This window comes from Haplochromis burtoni, unplaced genomic scaffold, assembly GCF_018398535.1.
Source record: "Haplochromis burtoni strain Fernald_Lab_line unplaced genomic scaffold, NCSU_Asbu1 Contig_213, whole genome shotgun sequence".
Taxonomy (NCBI): Eukaryota; Metazoa; Chordata; class Actinopteri; order Cichliformes; family Cichlidae; genus Haplochromis; species Haplochromis burtoni.
This window is the reverse complement of record NW_024582574.1, coordinates 278,256-295,587: the sequence shown is the minus strand read 5'-3', so window position 1 is coordinate 295,587 and position 17,332 is coordinate 278,256. Positions and strand designations below refer to the sequence as shown.

The window sequence follows — 17,332 nt, the reverse complement described above, 5'->3', positions numbered from 1 at the left end:
TGTGTGTGTGTGTGTGTGTGTGTGTGTGTGTGTGTGTGTGTGTGTGTGTGTGTGTGTGTGTGTGTGCATTCAGCTCTCCCTATTCTGACACTCTGACTCGGTTCCCTCGGGCCTCTGCCCCCCCGAGCTACTCAGTCTGGTGACCCACTGGAACTCTCTCCCTGCTGATGAGGTATTGACGATCACTGATGACTCCACTAACCCTTACAGCTACGCTAACAACCAGCCATGTAAGACCATCCAGCATCCCACCATCACTCCGCTGATTTCATTCTGACAGAAACATCCTTCTTTTTCCTGACTTCCCTCTTATCTTCTTCATCCATCACTGCATTCAAACATCAGAGCCCACTGAAATGAAGTTTTCTGTGATGGAGGTAACTGCTTATATCCACATGATGCTGCCATGTGTCAGGCATCCAGATTGTGCCTCAATTAGATCAGTTTTCATCCCTGGATATATGCAGTGTTCAGTCAAAGGAAGAGAGAAAAATTTTTGCTTTTGTGTTTGAAGCGCTGTTGTGTTCTCCAGTTAAAGGAAAATGAGCCTCAACAGGACAAAACAGAAGAAACCTAATGCTACACTATTTTTCTGAAACATTTTTCTTGTGTTAAGACCAAAAATGAATCAATCTATTATTTGGAAAAAACAAACAAACAAGAAAATCATTTTTTAGATTCCTGAAAGGTCCCTGGTTTAATCCTGGAAGGAGTCACGAACGAAAGCTCTGCATGCTTGATTTGTGTTTCCTTCTGAATAACAGAGCACCCAAAACTATTTTCAAACACTAAAAAAATGTTGGAAAACTCGTGTTTTCCCCACCAGTTGTGAAATAACAGTAAAGGCCCCAAAACACAAGTCCTGGCTTTGAATGTGTGCAGGTGAAAACCTCACAGGAAAATAAATTAATAAATATTATTCTGTGTGTAACTCTCACATATTTCAGCTATAGAAATATGAATATAATTCCTGTATACCTGTGTACATGTTTACCCTCCAATCTTCAAAGATTTGTGGAAGTGATTCCCATTGTGTGGACCACAGGAAATCATTTGCTTTTTATAATCATCTACTATGTGTTTTTAAAAAAAACCATCACCCTCACCCTGCAACTTATAATAATAGCAATGACAGTAACAGTCACAAGGTGTCGCAACAGCTCCAGATGCTCTTCCTGATGATTTGACTGATGTTCCAGTCATTAACATAAAACATTACCTTTTCTTTTCCCTCCACAGTGGACAGGAGAACTGGAACTGATCTTCCCTTTGTGGTAAGCGCTCATCTGTATCTCTTCACATATTTCATACCTGACTCTTAGTGCACTTTATTTTTCTAAAAGCTTTCTTCGTTTCCAGGATCACTGGGCTGTTTAGGCTTCCGATTCAGATCTTTTAACACTTCCAAGGACAAAAGGGAAGAACAATCGTGAACTCTGGGATGAAGGCATCTTTCAGTAGTCCTTCAGGCCATTTGACAAAACCACTAATGCCAGCAAAATCCTATGAAGTGTTTTCTCGACCCCTTTACCATTTTATTATGTACACCAACAGCTGCATATTTAGCTGCATAGAGAATCAATTTGTACTTACATAATCAGTTTTAAACAAGGCAACACAAGTGTACAGTTTTTACACTTTCAAGTCTTTTGAAAGTTTTATATATTTTTTGTTAAACTTTGTTTTATAACATGTAAGTAGGTTTGTAGTAATAGCTTTCTTTTTCTCTGTGAATATTTGTAATATAGCTTACATAATTTGCATCAAACAGGTTGCACTTAGCAGGTGTTTATTTAAGGAATGGTTTGACAATTTGAAAAAAAAAAGTAGCTACTCGCTTTCTTTCAGAACTGACACAGATCACATCTCTCATGGGAATCTACCAAACAGCTGTGCAGCTGTGTTTTTGACCAAAGAGACCAAAGGTATTGAATTATTCATTTAAGCAGCAAAGCGGCAGCTCTGCTCGGCTCAGTACATCCTTGAAACATGAAGACTGCGCAGTGTACTACAAAGTGTTACAAGCTATTAAATACACACATGTGCTTATTCTATTGAATCAGCTTTTATTTAACTAAATTTAATTAAGTTCCTGTTTATGTTGTTGTTTGTTCATAAAAACTGTATGTAGGCTGTCAACTTGTTTGATCAGCTTCAAAAGTTTGGTAAGCGCTGTTTTAACAGGATTTAAGGAGCGATGACACACAAAATATCATGTTTCACCAGACTGTTAATGAGGGCCTGTTGCTTGTGTTGTCAAATAAAATTCCCAGAAGCCTCTGCAATATTAAAGGTCTGAAAAACACAACTGGGCTTGTGGTGAGGATGCAAATCTCTAAATAAAAACTCAAATCCAGTGTCGTCTGTTTTTTATTGCATAAACATGGTTCATAAATCACACGTTTCTAAATATAAAGGAAATGTTTTATTGTGTGCAAAACCTTTAAAAAAATGACTTAAAAGGAGTTTGATACGTGCTCAGGAACACACGTGATGCTCATGTGGAAGTTTAGGGGATTTTTTCGCTGTAAAAAGAAGTTTTCTTCCCACGCACGATGGACGCTAATGTTTTTGTCACTTTTTATGGAATCAAACTCAAAGTAAGGTCAGTACTTCCACGCTTTGAACGCTGCACGCTCATACTCTCTCCCACAATCGATATGTGATCCATTGTTGATCTGCACACAGCTGTTGTCACTAACGGCGCACTCGCTTACGTCACTGTCGTGAGACATTCTCGCAAAAAATCACTGTTTTAGTAACGCAGTAACGCAGCGTTCCTACGGGAAAGTAACGGTAATCTAATTACTGTTTTTGTAATAGTAATCCCTTACTTTGCTCGTTACCTGAAAAAAGTAATCAGAAGTAACGCGTTACTGCCCATCTCTGGTTAGAGGTGGTGTGATGCTGTTGCACCGTATGAGAAGAGAACTAAATACAGGAAAACATGGTGCAGACAGCCCACACACACACATCCTCAGCGTTTCTTCCAGCTGAGCTTTTCATTAGGCTAACCGCCATAAAAATAAAAACTCCCAGAATGCACTGAGGCTGTGCGTGCACTTACACACTCTTTCACTCAGCAAACAAACCCGCTAGCTAATGCGGAAATTTTCAGTCTAGTCTGACTTTGAACTCAGGCTCTCCAGACTGGTGGTGCCCAAGGAATGGGAGTGCTTATGCAGTAGGGGGGAAGGGGGATATTTAAATTTAAACTACCAGGCAGTAAACCTACGCCATGCCCGCTCAATCCAAACAGCTCACAACATTAACAGCTCATGTATGCAAGAGCTGCCAACAGAGTCGCTGTGTGCATGTGGTAAATGATAAATGGACTGCTGTTTCTTGAGTTCACTATCTTTAGATAGATTCCCGGCTCTAACTGGAAGAGCCACAGGGATCAAACCGCTGACCTTCCACTTAGCAGATGACCTGCTCTACCTCCGCCCGCAGACTCTAGAGGTGTCCCCGGATGTGAGATTTGCAGTCAGACCCTCTCAAACTATCAGGATAAAACATTTTCTCCAGGTGCAACCAAAAACACTCCTGTAGTGTAAGATATGTACTGCAAGTAAAACATAATTTACCATCTTTGGAAACTTTGAGAGACGTCCTAGAAGTCCATTTCAATTAATTCTGCAACAAAAGTCATCAAACATCTAAAGATTTGTTGTTTTACTGAGTCACATATCAACTCTTAAATCTCCACCAAGTAACCTGAGCCTGCAGTGTGGCTCTGGAGCCTCACTGCTCTCCCCTCCTGATCAATGGTCAATGAACCTCTTATGTGACACTGCATAATGACTTGCAGCTATTTGGCCTCATGCGTGTTCTTCAGACCTCTTAATTCTCCCTCGGCTCCCACAAGCCAACCCCCCTCCTTTTCCTGTCTTCATCTCTAAGTTTATGTTCACCCTTTCCTTCCATACGTTACTCCTTGGTGTTTTTTTAGCATACCACACGAACCTTGTGGTTGCTCTGTGTGTGTCTGTAGCATAAGGGAGGGGTTAAAACTTTTCAGCTTAACTGAATAATGCCTTCTTTGTGAGCTTCAGCTTTATAAATTCCCAGTTGCATGCTTTCCGTCCTTCCACACCTTAACTTTCTTTGCGGACACATCACCCCTGAGCCCTCGCCCGTCCATCAGTCCACGCTGAACACCATGAGAGCTGGGTTGAGACTGTTGCTGCTGGTTTCAGCAGCAGCTGTTTGTGTTTCAAATGCTCAAACCGACAACAGCAGCGACAATGACAAGCAGCAGCAGCGCAGCATCTGGGATGAACCCATCAGATTCAGCACCAAGACCAAAGACTCCTGCACCATGGTGGTGTCTGCACCAGAGAACTACACCCGCCTTCGTGTCTCCTGCAAGGGCCAAACCCCAGGACACTCTTACTACTGCGACTTCCAGGGCAAACCCATCCTGTGCCGGGCCTACAACCAGAACCCTCGCCACTACTTCACACAGATGATGTGGGAGTTGAGGAAACTGAGCCACGCCTGCCAGGGAACTAAAATCTACCGCCCGCACATGTGCAAGAAATACCCAGATGAGACTCAGATGACCTTGCTGGCCTCCTGGCCCAAAACAGCCAACTTGAAGCCCTCCAAGCCCGCTCAGGAACCACGTAAACCAGCACTGCCAGCTCAGACCAAGCCTGTTACTTCTCCTAAACCTGTGAAGCCCAATAAGCAGCCAGGCAAGGGGCGTCAGAGCAGGAAGACTACTCCTAAGCCTGAGAAAACCAGTGATCACCCGACGGAGCTGCCTGAATCCACAGCTTCCCGTCTTGCATCCGATTACTGCTGGAAGAGCTTCCAAGGCATCTGCACCTACGTCATCAACTGGTTCCAAAACTGAGACGATACCGCAGCCACAGGTAAGTGACGAATGAAGGAAAAGAAAGGGCAAAGAGGGAGTGATCTTAGCAATGAACACGCTTATAAACTTACATTTTTAATGTGAAAATGTGACTTTTTCTTGTCATTTAAGTTTGAAAATGCTAGTACAATATGTTCCTGAGTGCTTTTTTGTTTTTATTTCAGTTGGAGTGCCCCATCCACACTTCCATCTTTGACCTCTGTGTGGACGCTCCTGGAGTCATTTGATCGAACTCCTCGCGTTACAGCACCCTACAGACTGAGACCAAAACCCTTGACCTACACCTGTGTGCAATTAGCAGATGATTTCTTTCCTGTAGTGTCTTTTTTTTTTTTTTTGAATGTGTCAAAATGACAGCAAGACAAAGGAGAAAATATAGCAGGCATGTGTTTCTGTTTGTATATGATGGAAAATTCCCTCCAGCTTTAATTGCAGAAGAGAATAAAATCCGAGTGGTGGCCCTCCTCTTTTCTGTGTCCCTCTGTTTCTTCTTCTACTGAGCTGAAACAAAGCAGAGAGCTTTCACGCTCATTTATTAAAAGGAGATCTTGTTTCTTTCCACCCTTCGGCTGGAGCACCGCGACTGCTGTCCAGCTGGGGAAGCTGCTACCATGCGACACGAAGTCTGAAAGAACCCATGAGGTGCAGGAGGTGTCTGAGCAGAGCTAAAAACGTCTGTGTATGAGCTGATGAATTGAGTCCTGAGAGCTGCTGTGTGCAGGAACAGAGGGGGTCTGTGCGCATGCCGAAGACGAGTGGAAATGGATGTGGTGGCTGTGAAACACACACACAATCTGATAAAGACGGGAGAGTTACGTCACATTTAGCACTTTGATTTTTTTTCAGTCCCAAAGACGGAATAAGCAAAAAAGAGGAAGTAGAAGTCCTGTGTGATATTGCAAATTTCTATTTACTATAAGTTCTATAGGAAAAAGTCTTTGAAATTTAAATGTGTTGTAAGCTAAGTAAGCTAAGCAAAAAAAAAGTGAGAATGACAACAAGCCAAATCAAAGTGAGAGCTGTGTTCTCCGTGTTGTGCTCTCTGACCATAAGAAATCTATAGAATTTGTTTCAGGTATTAATATAAGACTAAAACAAACTCTATAGTTTATTATAGGCCTGATTTAATATAATTACAACACTGGAATGTGTGCAGATTTAAAGAGGAAATTGGAAGCACAAATATAAATATAAAAACCTGCAACTATTATTGCTGGAGTCAATCGTTCATCATTTTACTTTCTGTATAATATTTGCCTTTAACTACTGTGGAGTAGAAAGTACTGTACTTGTGATCTGTTTTTAGGCTGTTTAACCTGTGGTGAACACAAGATGATGCTGCTGAGCTGGGAGCTCAAAAACAGATTGGGGCCCTGTTCTAGTGGTGACATGAAGGTGTGAAGAGGAGCAACCATTTTTCCTGAAATGTGTCCAAAACAAACATGGAGACAAACAAGCACAAAGTCATAGTTTACATCACTTTAAAGGACTTTACACTGACTTGCAATCATTTCCTGAAAGCATACGATAACTCTCTAAACCAAGTCCTCACCAATCTAATCCAATTTTATTTATAAGGCACTTTCAAATACCCAGCACAGGAACAAAGTGCTGTACAGAAAATAAGTTAAAAACAATAGAATAACAGAAAACAGCAAAAATAAATAAAAACATAATGCATAAAATTAAAACAGCCCTATATTAAAACAAAAACAAGATAAAACAGCATCGAATCAACTAAAAACGACTAAAATAAAAAATAAAATAAAAATAAAAACCAACATCTCACGTGGTGTCAAAGGCCAGGGTAAAGAGGTGGGTTTTCAAGAGTGACTTAAAAACAGCTAAAGAACTGGCCTGTCTAATCTCTAAAGGAAGCTCGTTCCACAGTTTTGGAGCTGCTACAGCAAAAGCACGATCTCCTCTAAGTTTACGCCCAGTCCTGGTACATTCAGGAGCAGCTGATCAGCTGACCTGAGAGAACGGGTGGGTGTATAAGGCTGTGGCAGCTCAGAGAGATAAGATGGGGCTTGGCCATGGAGAGCTTTAAAAGCAAATAAAAGAATTTTAAAATAAATCCTAATAGAAATGGGCAGCCAGTGATGTGAAGCTAAAATAGGGGAAATGTGCTCAAACTTTCGAGTGCCAGTTAAAAGATGAGCTGCAGCATTTTGCACCCTCTGTAGATGAGTAATATATGATGCGCTGACCCCAATATAAGTGCATTACAGTAATCCAGCTGAGTGCTAACAAAGGCGTGGATCACTGTCTCAAAGTGCTGTCGTGAAAGAATTGGCTTTATTTTTGCCAGCTGCCTGAGCTGAAAGAAGCTAGATTTTACCACTGCCTTAATTTGATTATTAAACTTCAGATCTCAGTCCACTCACCTTAAATGATTTACAATTTACAGTATTGTGCAAAACTCTTGAGTCCTCCTTTACTTCTCTATATTATAAAAAAAAAGGGGAAAAGGTACAACCTCTTGAAGGACACGGCACAACATTTCTTAAGGATGTGACTTTCAGATACTGTTCATCTGCAGTGGACAGTTGCTTTTGAGCCTGTTGATTCTTCTTTCCTCTTATCCAGTTTCCCCATATTTTTAAGGACTCACTGCACACCTTGTGCCACATTTTCAGCTAATAGTTCTTTGGGAATCACCTTGTTGGTGCAAAAACACTATTTTTTGCCTGTCAAACTGTTACCTGGTATTTCTTTTACAGATTCGACTAAAGAAATGGGAACAATTCACATGTGAGCTATAAGGAGTGGTCAGTTACTAGATACAAGTAACATGGAGTTATGTAATTTTACACTTGTGTAGGTAAAACAATATTTTCCTATGATGGGAAATCAGAATATATGCAGTAAAATAAAATAAAAAAGACCATAAAACATTGGTCTGGATTAGACACATATGTGTGCATCACAAGAGAACTCATACCAGACTTTTGCTTATTTAAAATCCAGAACAGCAACTTTGTGCCTCTGGTCTCTCTGTAAGACTCCGTTAGTTCTGTGTTTGATCTCCACCAACTCCAGGGAAGATGGATATTTGGTTCTTTATAGGGAACTATGATCAGCAGCTTTATAATCCCTAATGGTATTTTGAGTTTAACATGGAAAATTAAAGTTATGATCCAAAGAATACAGTCTTTTTTCATAAGAATCGATTGTCCTCATGTTTAATTTTTATTGTCCTCTTTTTAATCTTGGTTATTATTAGATGATCAAGAATCTTTTTATAAAAACAGGGGAAAAAAGAAGAAGAAACACAAAACCTGCGAACATAATCTGGGGACGTATCTCCTGAAGACAGCAGAGGGTTGGAGTTGTAATGGTAATCAGGCTCATGGTGGCTCTTTAGGATCAACCAAGAACGTGTACTGACATGCTGACACATCACCCACTGATCATCTTCACTTCTGCTCACTGTAAGAGGTGGAAAAATCCGTTTTGGGCATGTCATAGCAAAACATAATCTGATAAGGAACTGCTGCCACTGTGTGTGTGTGGGGGGGGGGGGGGGGGGGGGTGGGGGGGGGGGGGGGGGGGGCGTGCGTGTGCTGGACGGAAGCAGTGGGCGTGATAGTACCTATGCATGAAAGCCATGTGGCACGGCAGTAGCAGCACAAGAAGAAGTTTTACGCACAGCAACACTAGCCATTGTCGGTAAGTTAGGAACAGCACCTCGGTGTTGAGACATTTCAGCTGCACTTTTTTTGAGAGTCACCATTTATAGACATATATTTGCTTTCAGGTGGAAAGTTACTCTGCTGAAACACATCATGCTGCTACTAAAGGCTTCAGCTCCCTGGCTGCTGCTGGCTTTCCTCGGACAGCTGGTCTCTCTGTCCTGCGGTGCCCGAAAATCGGACAGAGCCGTGTCCAAGGTGGGTGTAGCGGGTGGCCGGGGAAAGTTCTCCGCAAAGGAAAGGATGCAGTGCACGTGGGTCGCCAGCGAAGTCAGGGACGCGGTCCAGCTACTGGTCAAATGCGAGAACCCGGAGGCGCGCGTCACAGGCGGGATCGCCGACCTGCGCTGTGAATACAACGCCAAACCCCGGGGTTGCCCGGGTTACCTGTCCGAGCCCCTAAACTTTTGGAAGCAGGTGGCACGCGCGCTTAAACGGCTCCAAGGTAAAGTGTGCAAGGACGAGCGCGCGCTGGTGAGGGCCGGGATGTGTAAGCGCGCACCACGAAGTGCGCACTTCAAACTGGACATCTCGAGCTCCCGTGTCTCCGCTCAGTCCGGAGACCCGGGGACTCAGCCTCCCTCACCGCCCCCATCATCTCACTCCACCTCCACTGCAACGACAGCGTGCACGAGGCGGCGCGCGGACCACGGCAAAACGGCTGAAGAGTACTGCGGCAGCTCTTGGGCCAGCGTGTGCTCTTTCTTTCTGTCCATGATGCAAAGCGAGGAGGACTGCTAGCTCCAGGACGCATGAGCGGCTTTTTTGTGTCTTTTATTTCTAATCAGCAATAATCAGATTATTCTCTGTGCGCATGCGCACCAGTTTGAGTCTACAGATTTTACTCAGGTGATCTTATTTATGAGTTGAGTTTGACTCAACAGATCAGAGCTGAAGATTTTAGTTTCTTGGAAATGCCATAATGTATGGGCAATTGTGAAAAGTAAGGATTTTCTGTGTTACTCTGGCATTTTTTTTTATCCTTGTGTTTTATCCCATAAAGTAGACATGCTCTAATTACCTTCACTGTTAAACGCTGCTCAGACATTCATCATTCATGGACTTTAATTTTGAATATTTTCTTTCATGTTAATACATTAAAATATAACATTGTGATAATTTGTACATGTATAATCGAAAAAGACACGTTTATTGCATGATCAGATATAGTCAGAGTGATAAGTATAAAGTGTCAGTTTCTCTGTGTGTTTATGTATAATCACCTCATGTTGTGTCATTGAAGCGCTGTTCTGATCCTAGGATCTAAAACCTAATCCCCGACCTGCAGACAGGAAACATTTTAATGCTTTTGCAAGTATGATTAACTGCACTGCTGTTGTTACTTTAATGTAACTGACCCGAATGCTTCTTCCACTGCTGTTTGTCTCGCAGAAGTGCTCATTATGATGAGTTGTCTGTTTTCTTCTACCTCTGGTCATCATTCAACCACTAATGGAAGAATCTGTGTTTGTCCTCCACATTTGTGTTTTTTAGTCCTTGAGCAATTTGATAAACAATATAAACAGCAAACGTGTCAGATTTTGTCTTTTCTTGTCCTCACTAAGTCTTATTTCATTAAAACAGTGTTTCCAACAGTTCCAACTTTTTACTCAAATACTTTTTGTGCATATTATTGTTGGCTGGAGTGACTGTGTCTGCTGATTGGAAGATTGGTGGTTATTTCTCCGGTTCACCAGTGTACATTCTGAGATGTCCTTACACATTGAATAACAAGCACTGGGTGACTGTGGCTTGTAGTCTAAATGAGCTCTGATTGCTCAGTAAGAGCAGTAAAACCATGTGTTTTATATATTCAAGTCCATTTACTAGTCTCATTAATCATAGTCAAGGAACTCATCATCAGTGGCGGTTTTTGATATGGGCAACATGGGCCATGCTGCATCATGGCATTGGCAATTTGCGAGGAGTAAGGGCGCCCTCCATTTACCAGGTGCCCCTGCTGCTTGCTGCACAGGGAGGAGAGGGGCGGGACAGCGGGGGATTCTCTAAAACAAATGAAAACAAAAAAAACCAGGGCTTCCAACGTTAACATCACGATTAATGCAATTAGTCCACCTGGAGAATGACTCAAAATCCCTGAAATGTCTCTGTCAACGCATTTTGGGCAGTTTGTCCAAAGTTTGTCTATTTTGCTCACCAGATAGATTGATTGCGTTAAAATTTTTTATTGCATTAATTGTAATGACAGCGTTAACGCGTTGACAGACCTACAACAAACACAAAACCAGAAGACGTTATGATATAGACTTATAATTTGCACCGATGTGTTTTCTAAATTCTATCACTCACATATAAGTGAGCGTGAGGGCCCTCGGTGCACCTGCTTGCTGCTGCTGCTGCTCACACACAACCTGTCGAAAGGGGAGGGGGTGTGCTGCTATCAAATAGTGCAGATTTCATTCATAATGTTATCAATGGATAACAATCAATCATAACATTATCAATTCATAATGTTATCAAGCCCATTATGTATTAATTATTCTTTCCTGGGTTGTTTTGAAATCCCAGAAGAAGAAAAAAAACATATACAAAACTGATTCCACTAAGGTGTAGGTCTGTTAGATATTGTTGTGGGGTTGGGTGTTGATAGTGGAGTGCAAAATTACTGATGGAAGATGGACAAGAAAAGGTCAAAGCTATCAGGTCCTCAGTTTAGAAAAAAAGAGAAAAGAAGAGGAGAAAAGAGCGAAAGATACAGGTAAGCAGATGTGTCTTTGGATAATGGCATGTATTATGTACCCTGAAACAAGATAACATTCATCAGTAGGGACTGGGAAAACGTTTACTTTTGTCAGCCACTCGGCTATGATGGTAAACAGTAGTCAGAGAGTAGACACAGATGTGGCTCAGTTAATCTTTCGGACTGTGTTCAGCATAGTGTTAATTAGCCATTAACTGGAAGAGGTGTGTTGTTGATTTGTCTGCTATTCTCAATGTAAGACGAATTATAATGACTGTTTGTTAGCCATTTGCATACTCTCTCTCTCTCTCTCACACACACACACACGCAAAAAATATTTATCAGGTCAAATTTAGTATGGTTCCGACAACAGTTGTCACAATAAAATATGTTAATTTGCAATCCTTATATATATATAAATGTGGAGCAAGTGTTCGTCCAGGGCACCAAACAGGCCCCTGCTCATCATGTACAAATAACTGCTCAGACTGCTTTAACATTTTAAAAATGTTCTTTCTGCTCTTGGCTCCATATGATGTCAGTGAGAGTGGATATTTCTAATATGATCATAGGGCACACAGTAATACATCTGCTGTTTAAACCTTCTGTTTTTGAGGGGCACCCAATCAGAAGAAAGTTGGGATAGAGATAGAGGGAAAAATATAAATAAACTGAGGGACTGGTCTAAGCCCCGTATGAGATAAATAAGGACTAGTATGATCTGTGAAATTATGCATAGCTGCTCTACAAGTCAAAGAATAACAATGTGGATTTGATAATGTACACAAACAGTCTCTGTGCAGCGCACATATCCATCCATTGTATCCATCCATCCTCTTCTGCTTATCCAATCCAAGGTTGGGGTGTGGGCCTTATCCTAGCAGGGCAAGAGGTAGGGAAAGTTCGCTAGTCTCTCACAGGGCTAACACAGAAGACAGATAACCATTCACACTCACATTCACACCTACAGCCGTCTTAGACTAGACTTAGGGACAGGGGGAATATGGAAGCTCCTTACATGTGTTTTAAGCTTGTGTTTTAAAGCCCTCCAACAATTCTAAACTTTGTATCTGACATTTGTGCTGAACAAAACATCATAATGACATCACAATCAGAGCACACTTCAGTATGGTCGATGAAATGATTTGTGAACTACACCACACAGAGTTGAGACCCAGATGACTTGCTCTGAGGTTAACACTCCACAAAATCATGAAAGACTCAAATGCATAACCGGTCCAGTTGTGCACGGCATCCAAACAGGAGGCTTGTTCTTGAAGTTTCCTGCAGAAGCCTCTAATTATCTTCTCAGTGACAGCAACCGGTGTCACGAACGCTTGTTCTCACAGAAATATAAGTAGTAAGACGTGTGATGCGTGCACTCATGTGCATATATGTGTGGTACCTGGACAAGGGAGTGTTGCCTCTGACCTCTTTGCTCCCTCAGACAGACACATAAAAGTTGTCTGGAGTGTGACTTCCACCTTTTCCACATCAGTCCTCTCTCTCAGACGCCATAAAAGAGATGCTCAAAGACAAACTGTTCGAACAAATCCTTCATCACAGCTCAAGGGTGCAATCAAGTGTCACCACACAGTCAGAGGTTAAGGATGAAGTAGGAAATAGTACCACCAAAATGTCTCCCCATCTCTATTTTTAGTCATTTTGTGGGTTAATTTGTTTTACCCAGGGATGAGTGCAGATAATAAGGAAAATCCACAAGCAGGATACAGGGATCAGATCCTTAAATGTTTGCTTAAGCTGATCCAGTATCCAGAGCCAATTCACTTTATAAGCCATTTGTAAGTGGATTCTTCCACTCAAATTCAAGGACTGACTTCTTTGCCGTGTTTGTAAAATTACTGCGAATTACAAAAATATCACACACAGGAATATTAATGGACGCCTAATAGATTATTATACTTCATTATACTTTAACCTTTCTTACACATAGAATTTTTTTTAAATCCATGATTTTGACTTGATATTTAATACGTCATTTTTTTATCTTCTGCTTGTGCTTTTATATAAGTGATCATGCCGGGGCCTTTGTGTATGGAGTTTCCATGTTTTCCCTGTGCCTGCATGGACTCTCCCAGTACTCCAGCTTCCTCCCAGTCCAAAGACATGCTTGTTAGGTTAATGAGTTATTCTACACTTGGCGTAGACATGAACGGTTGTCTTTCTCTGTGCGTTAGCGCTGTGAGAGTCTGGTGACCTTTCCACAGTGTATCCCAACTCTCACCCTTTGACAGCTGGGATAATGCCCACCCCAGCTTTGGATGGGATAAGTAGAAGAGGACAAATGGATGGATGGCAGGAGGGATGGATGGAAAACCTCATAAAGACTGCTTCTGTGTTTTCAAGAGTTTCAGTGTGTTAAAATGAAAAGCAAATGAGAGCAAATACCAGAGGAAATTCAATCCCAGGCACTTTGGTGACGTTGTCGGATGACTTGAAGTTACTCTCGATGGTCGGCAAACTGATGAAGTATATCAAACACACATATGAATTTATATGTGATTGTAAGATTTGTAGGTATTGGCTTGTAGTGTTGTTGTATTATGTAAAAAAAAAAAGCATTCAAATATTATAATATGTCCTTCTCTTTTGAATCCAGAGTCACTTTGTGAGCCCTCTCGACCTTAAACAGAAATCGATTTAAAAAAAAGAAATGTGTTAAACAAATTGTACCTAAAGTTTGGGCTTCTGCCAAAGAGGCTTGCAGACACTGTTAAAGAAAGGAAATCAAACAAAAATTAATGGTAGTCTTTTTGTTTCTTTAAAATTCATGAAATACTAATGTAAATACATGTTGTACAGTATTTGTGTAAAGCCTCTTCACAGCATGAGGAGCCCTGTTAAGACTAAGGATTATCTGAAACTGTTACTCTAAGCCCTGATGAGGTGAAGAAGCCCCTGGGGGGGAGACTCATTATTATCAATAATCATCAGCTCATCTGAGTCATATTCAGGTATGTGTATCTCCTTATCCTTCATGTATAGGTTACACTGGGCACGTCTCGTCTTGTTTATTCCTCTTATAGAGGAAGCTATAGCTGTGAAAGCAGCAGCCTTTGAGTCCTTGGTTCAAACTATTACATCACCTTCTTTAGAAAACCCTTTTGATGTGTTCCCATCTCCTCTTCAGTCAGTCTAAAGACACAAAACCCTTTTGTACAAGTGTCTTCCTGATGAATAATAATAAAAAACATGTGAAAACACGTTTCTAAGTCTTCAGTTCAGCACTTTAGCCCTGCTCAGAAACATTTAGACTTTAAGACTTTAATGCCAAAACAGCTGGTTTTTCATAGACTTGTAAAACTGTTAAAAAAAACAAACAAACAGATTAGCCTAATTTTTGGAGAGAGATCAGCACTTTAGCTGCTCACACATTTAGACCTTTTAAGACTTTAATGCCAAACAGCTGGTTTTTCAAGACTTGTAAAACTGTATAAAACAAACAAACAGATTAGCCTAATTTTTCATTACAGTTTTTCTCAGTCGCTTTGGTGCGTTTCTCAGATCAGAATTGAAATTCTCATAACTATTAGTTCAACCTCCACAACACTCAGTCATTTGTGCACATCATAGTAGCAATTTCTCCTCTCTCTGAACAAACTGCAAATGATTTTGGACATGAATCAGTTGCTTCCATACATTTCCCTGCTGCTTTCTGACATTTCCATTTGCTTATGTCATGTCAGTCAAAAGTAATCATACCTATGGATGCTGAATAGTCGTTCCCAATAAAACTAATAGTCATACATCCATTGCTTGAGTCATCACACACAAAATTGTTGAACTAGTTATCACATGCCAAATATTGGCCATCTGTCAAGCAAATCCTATACCTTTCTGTATCATTGTTCCTGGAAATGTCTCCGAAATTGAACAATTGATCTCAGGTGAATTACAGCTGTCACTCATGAGGAGGCGTGTGAAAGTTTAGTTGTAACCAATGACAAACAACTTGTTCACTGTCAATTATGGATGAATCCTGTGAATCCCCAATTGGCAAGCATATATAAACTGCGCAGGAGCTAGTGTGTACCATTTCTACACTTCTGTGACACAAAATGGAAGGTCAGCACCGTGGAAGAGGGGTGAGGATGCGGGGAGGAAGGGGAAGGGGAAGAGGGAGAAGAGGCAGATATAGGCGGATTCCTAATGAAATAAGGGCTACAATTGTGGACCATGTTGTCAATCACGGCCTCACCATGGAGGAGGCTGGTCGAAGGGTGCAACCCAATATTGGAAGAACTACTGTCAGTTCAATCATTCAAACATTCCGTAGGGAAAACAGGTATGCAAACAGTAATACACTGTACTGTACTGTGCCATCTCAGACACATCACATGTTACTGTACTGTATTTGCAATTTCACAAAAAGTTCACTCTGCACCACATAGGATTGTAAGACAACCTCGCGGAGGCGGAAGAGGGCCCCTTTTTACCCCACAGCAAGAAGAAGCCATTTGTGCAATGGTCATTGCAAACAATGCAATAAAGCTGAGAGAAATACAAAGCGCTGTCATAGAGAATTACACGGTATTTGGCAATATTGAATCTGTTTCAATTTCAACAATTGACAGAGTACTCAAGAAAAATGAAATCCACATGAAGCAATTGTATAAAGTGCCATTTGAACGAAACAGTGACAGGGTGAAGGAGATCCGTCACCAGTATGTGCAGGTAAAGCTGGTCTTCTATGTTCTGCACTGCAAACTGTTTTACAGTACTTCGTAGTTTCATGCAGTACACTTGCAATTCCACAGCACATACTCTACAATGTGTTTTACCAAATGCATGCATTACTGTTTGTTACTGTACACAGGCATATTGTGACATTGCATTTCTGTCTCTCTCTAAAGCGTGTACTGGAGCTGGAAGCCAGGGAAACACTGCACACATTGTCTGGATATGTCCGTTTTCACCACTCCCATCAGGTCAGAGAGTGGTTTGCAGCACATGACAGAATTCTGGTTGAATATCTCCCTCCATATTCCCCATTCCTTAATCCAATAGAGGAGTTTTTCTCTGCCTGGAGGTGGAAAGTTTATGACCGGCATCCACATGAGCAAATGGCCCTGCTAGCAGCCATGGATGCAGCATGTGACGACATCACAGCAGGGTCCTGCAGAGGATGGATTCGCCACTCCAGGAGATACTTTCCTCGCTGCATTGCGAGGGATAACATCTGTTGTGATGTAGATGATTTACTGTACTGTTACATGTGCTGTTTATTGTTCACATTAGTGCACAGCTCTACCAAATGGGTGATTTTATGTTTACATGTATTCTACAGTGAACAAGTGACTGTAGCATATTTTTCTTTTGCACAATTCTGTAGGATTACAAACACTTCTACACAATGGAAATGTGAAACGTACGTATTCAGTGTCTCAGTTACTCCCAAGACTCCCATAACATCTACAGTGACTTTACTGCACATTTCAGATGGCTGTACAGGTAGGCCATAGTGCTGTCGTCAGCATTTTCAGGTGTCACCAATTGTTTTTGCAATGGGAAACACTGAAATTATAAACTGTCATAGTGGAAACATGACAATGCCATTTGACTATCTTGTTCATAAAGATGGTGTCAAGACTTTTCATTTTGATGGCACTGACAGTTTCATTGACATGGATACTTGCTTTTGAGGTATGGATAATCAATTCTGTGCATGTGACGTGCTTTTGCAGGCTATCCACTAGGTTTTGCAGTTTGCACTAATTGTTTTGGGAAATGCACTAACTGCTGTGCAAATGTTAATGGTGTTCTGAGGAACGCACCAAAGCGACTGAGAAAAACTGTAATGGAAATTATTTATGTTCTTATTCAAAGTCATGGATTAATTCATTTTTTGATTTTCAAGAAATAAGATAGATAGATAGATAGATAGATAGATAGATAGATAGATAGATAGATAGATAGATAGATAGATAGATAGATAGATAGAATAGATAGATCAGATAGATAGATAGATAGATAGAAGATAGATAGATAGATAGATAGATAGATAGATAGATAGATAGATCAACACCACCGTGA

The 17,332-nt window shown here is 41.2% G+C and overlaps 3 protein-coding genes across 10 annotated transcripts in view; all 3 read left to right on the top strand.

Annotated features, from left to right (window-relative positions):
- Positions 1 to 2,356, top strand: part of prom1b (prominin 1 b) — a 27,218-nt gene extending 24,862 nt beyond the window's left edge. For 5 of the 8 annotated variants that reach the window (XR_001336830.2, XR_001336829.2, XR_001336828.2 and 2 more), the window contains 3 exons: positions 74 to 230; positions 1,240 to 1,274; positions 1,360 to 2,356. Coding sequence is in view for 1 of the 8 variants with exons in the window: in XM_005936735.3 (XP_005936797.1) it covers positions 1,240 to 1,261 (22 nt within the window). In the remaining 7 variants the exon portion in view is untranslated. The remainder of the gene's footprint in view (positions 1 to 73; positions 231 to 1,239; positions 1,275 to 1,359) is intronic. The other 3 variants (XR_006055099.1, XR_001336827.2, XM_005936735.3) reach the window with 2 other exon arrangements.
- Positions 2,357 to 4,047: 1,691 nt separating this feature from the next.
- LOC102288912 (fibroblast growth factor-binding protein 2) lies at positions 4,048 to 5,346 on the top strand. The gene is made up of 2 exons (XM_005936727.3): positions 4,048 to 4,880; positions 5,047 to 5,346. The coding sequence occupies exon 1, from the start codon at positions 4,076 to 4,078 to the stop codon at positions 4,859 to 4,861; it is 786 nt and encodes a 261-aa protein (XP_005936789.1). The 5' UTR covers positions 4,048 to 4,075; the 3' UTR covers positions 4,862 to 4,880; positions 5,047 to 5,346.
- Positions 5,347 to 8,463: 3,117 nt separating this feature from the next.
- LOC102288589 (fibroblast growth factor-binding protein 1) lies at positions 8,464 to 10,501 on the top strand. Its single transcript, XM_005936726.2, has 2 exons — positions 8,464 to 8,554; positions 8,643 to 10,501. Exons 1-2 carry the CDS (start codon positions 8,484 to 8,486, stop codon positions 9,316 to 9,318), a joined length of 747 nt encoding a protein of 248 aa, XP_005936788.1. The 5' UTR covers positions 8,464 to 8,483; the 3' UTR covers positions 9,319 to 10,501.
- Positions 10,502 to 17,332: the final 6,831 nt, after the last annotated feature.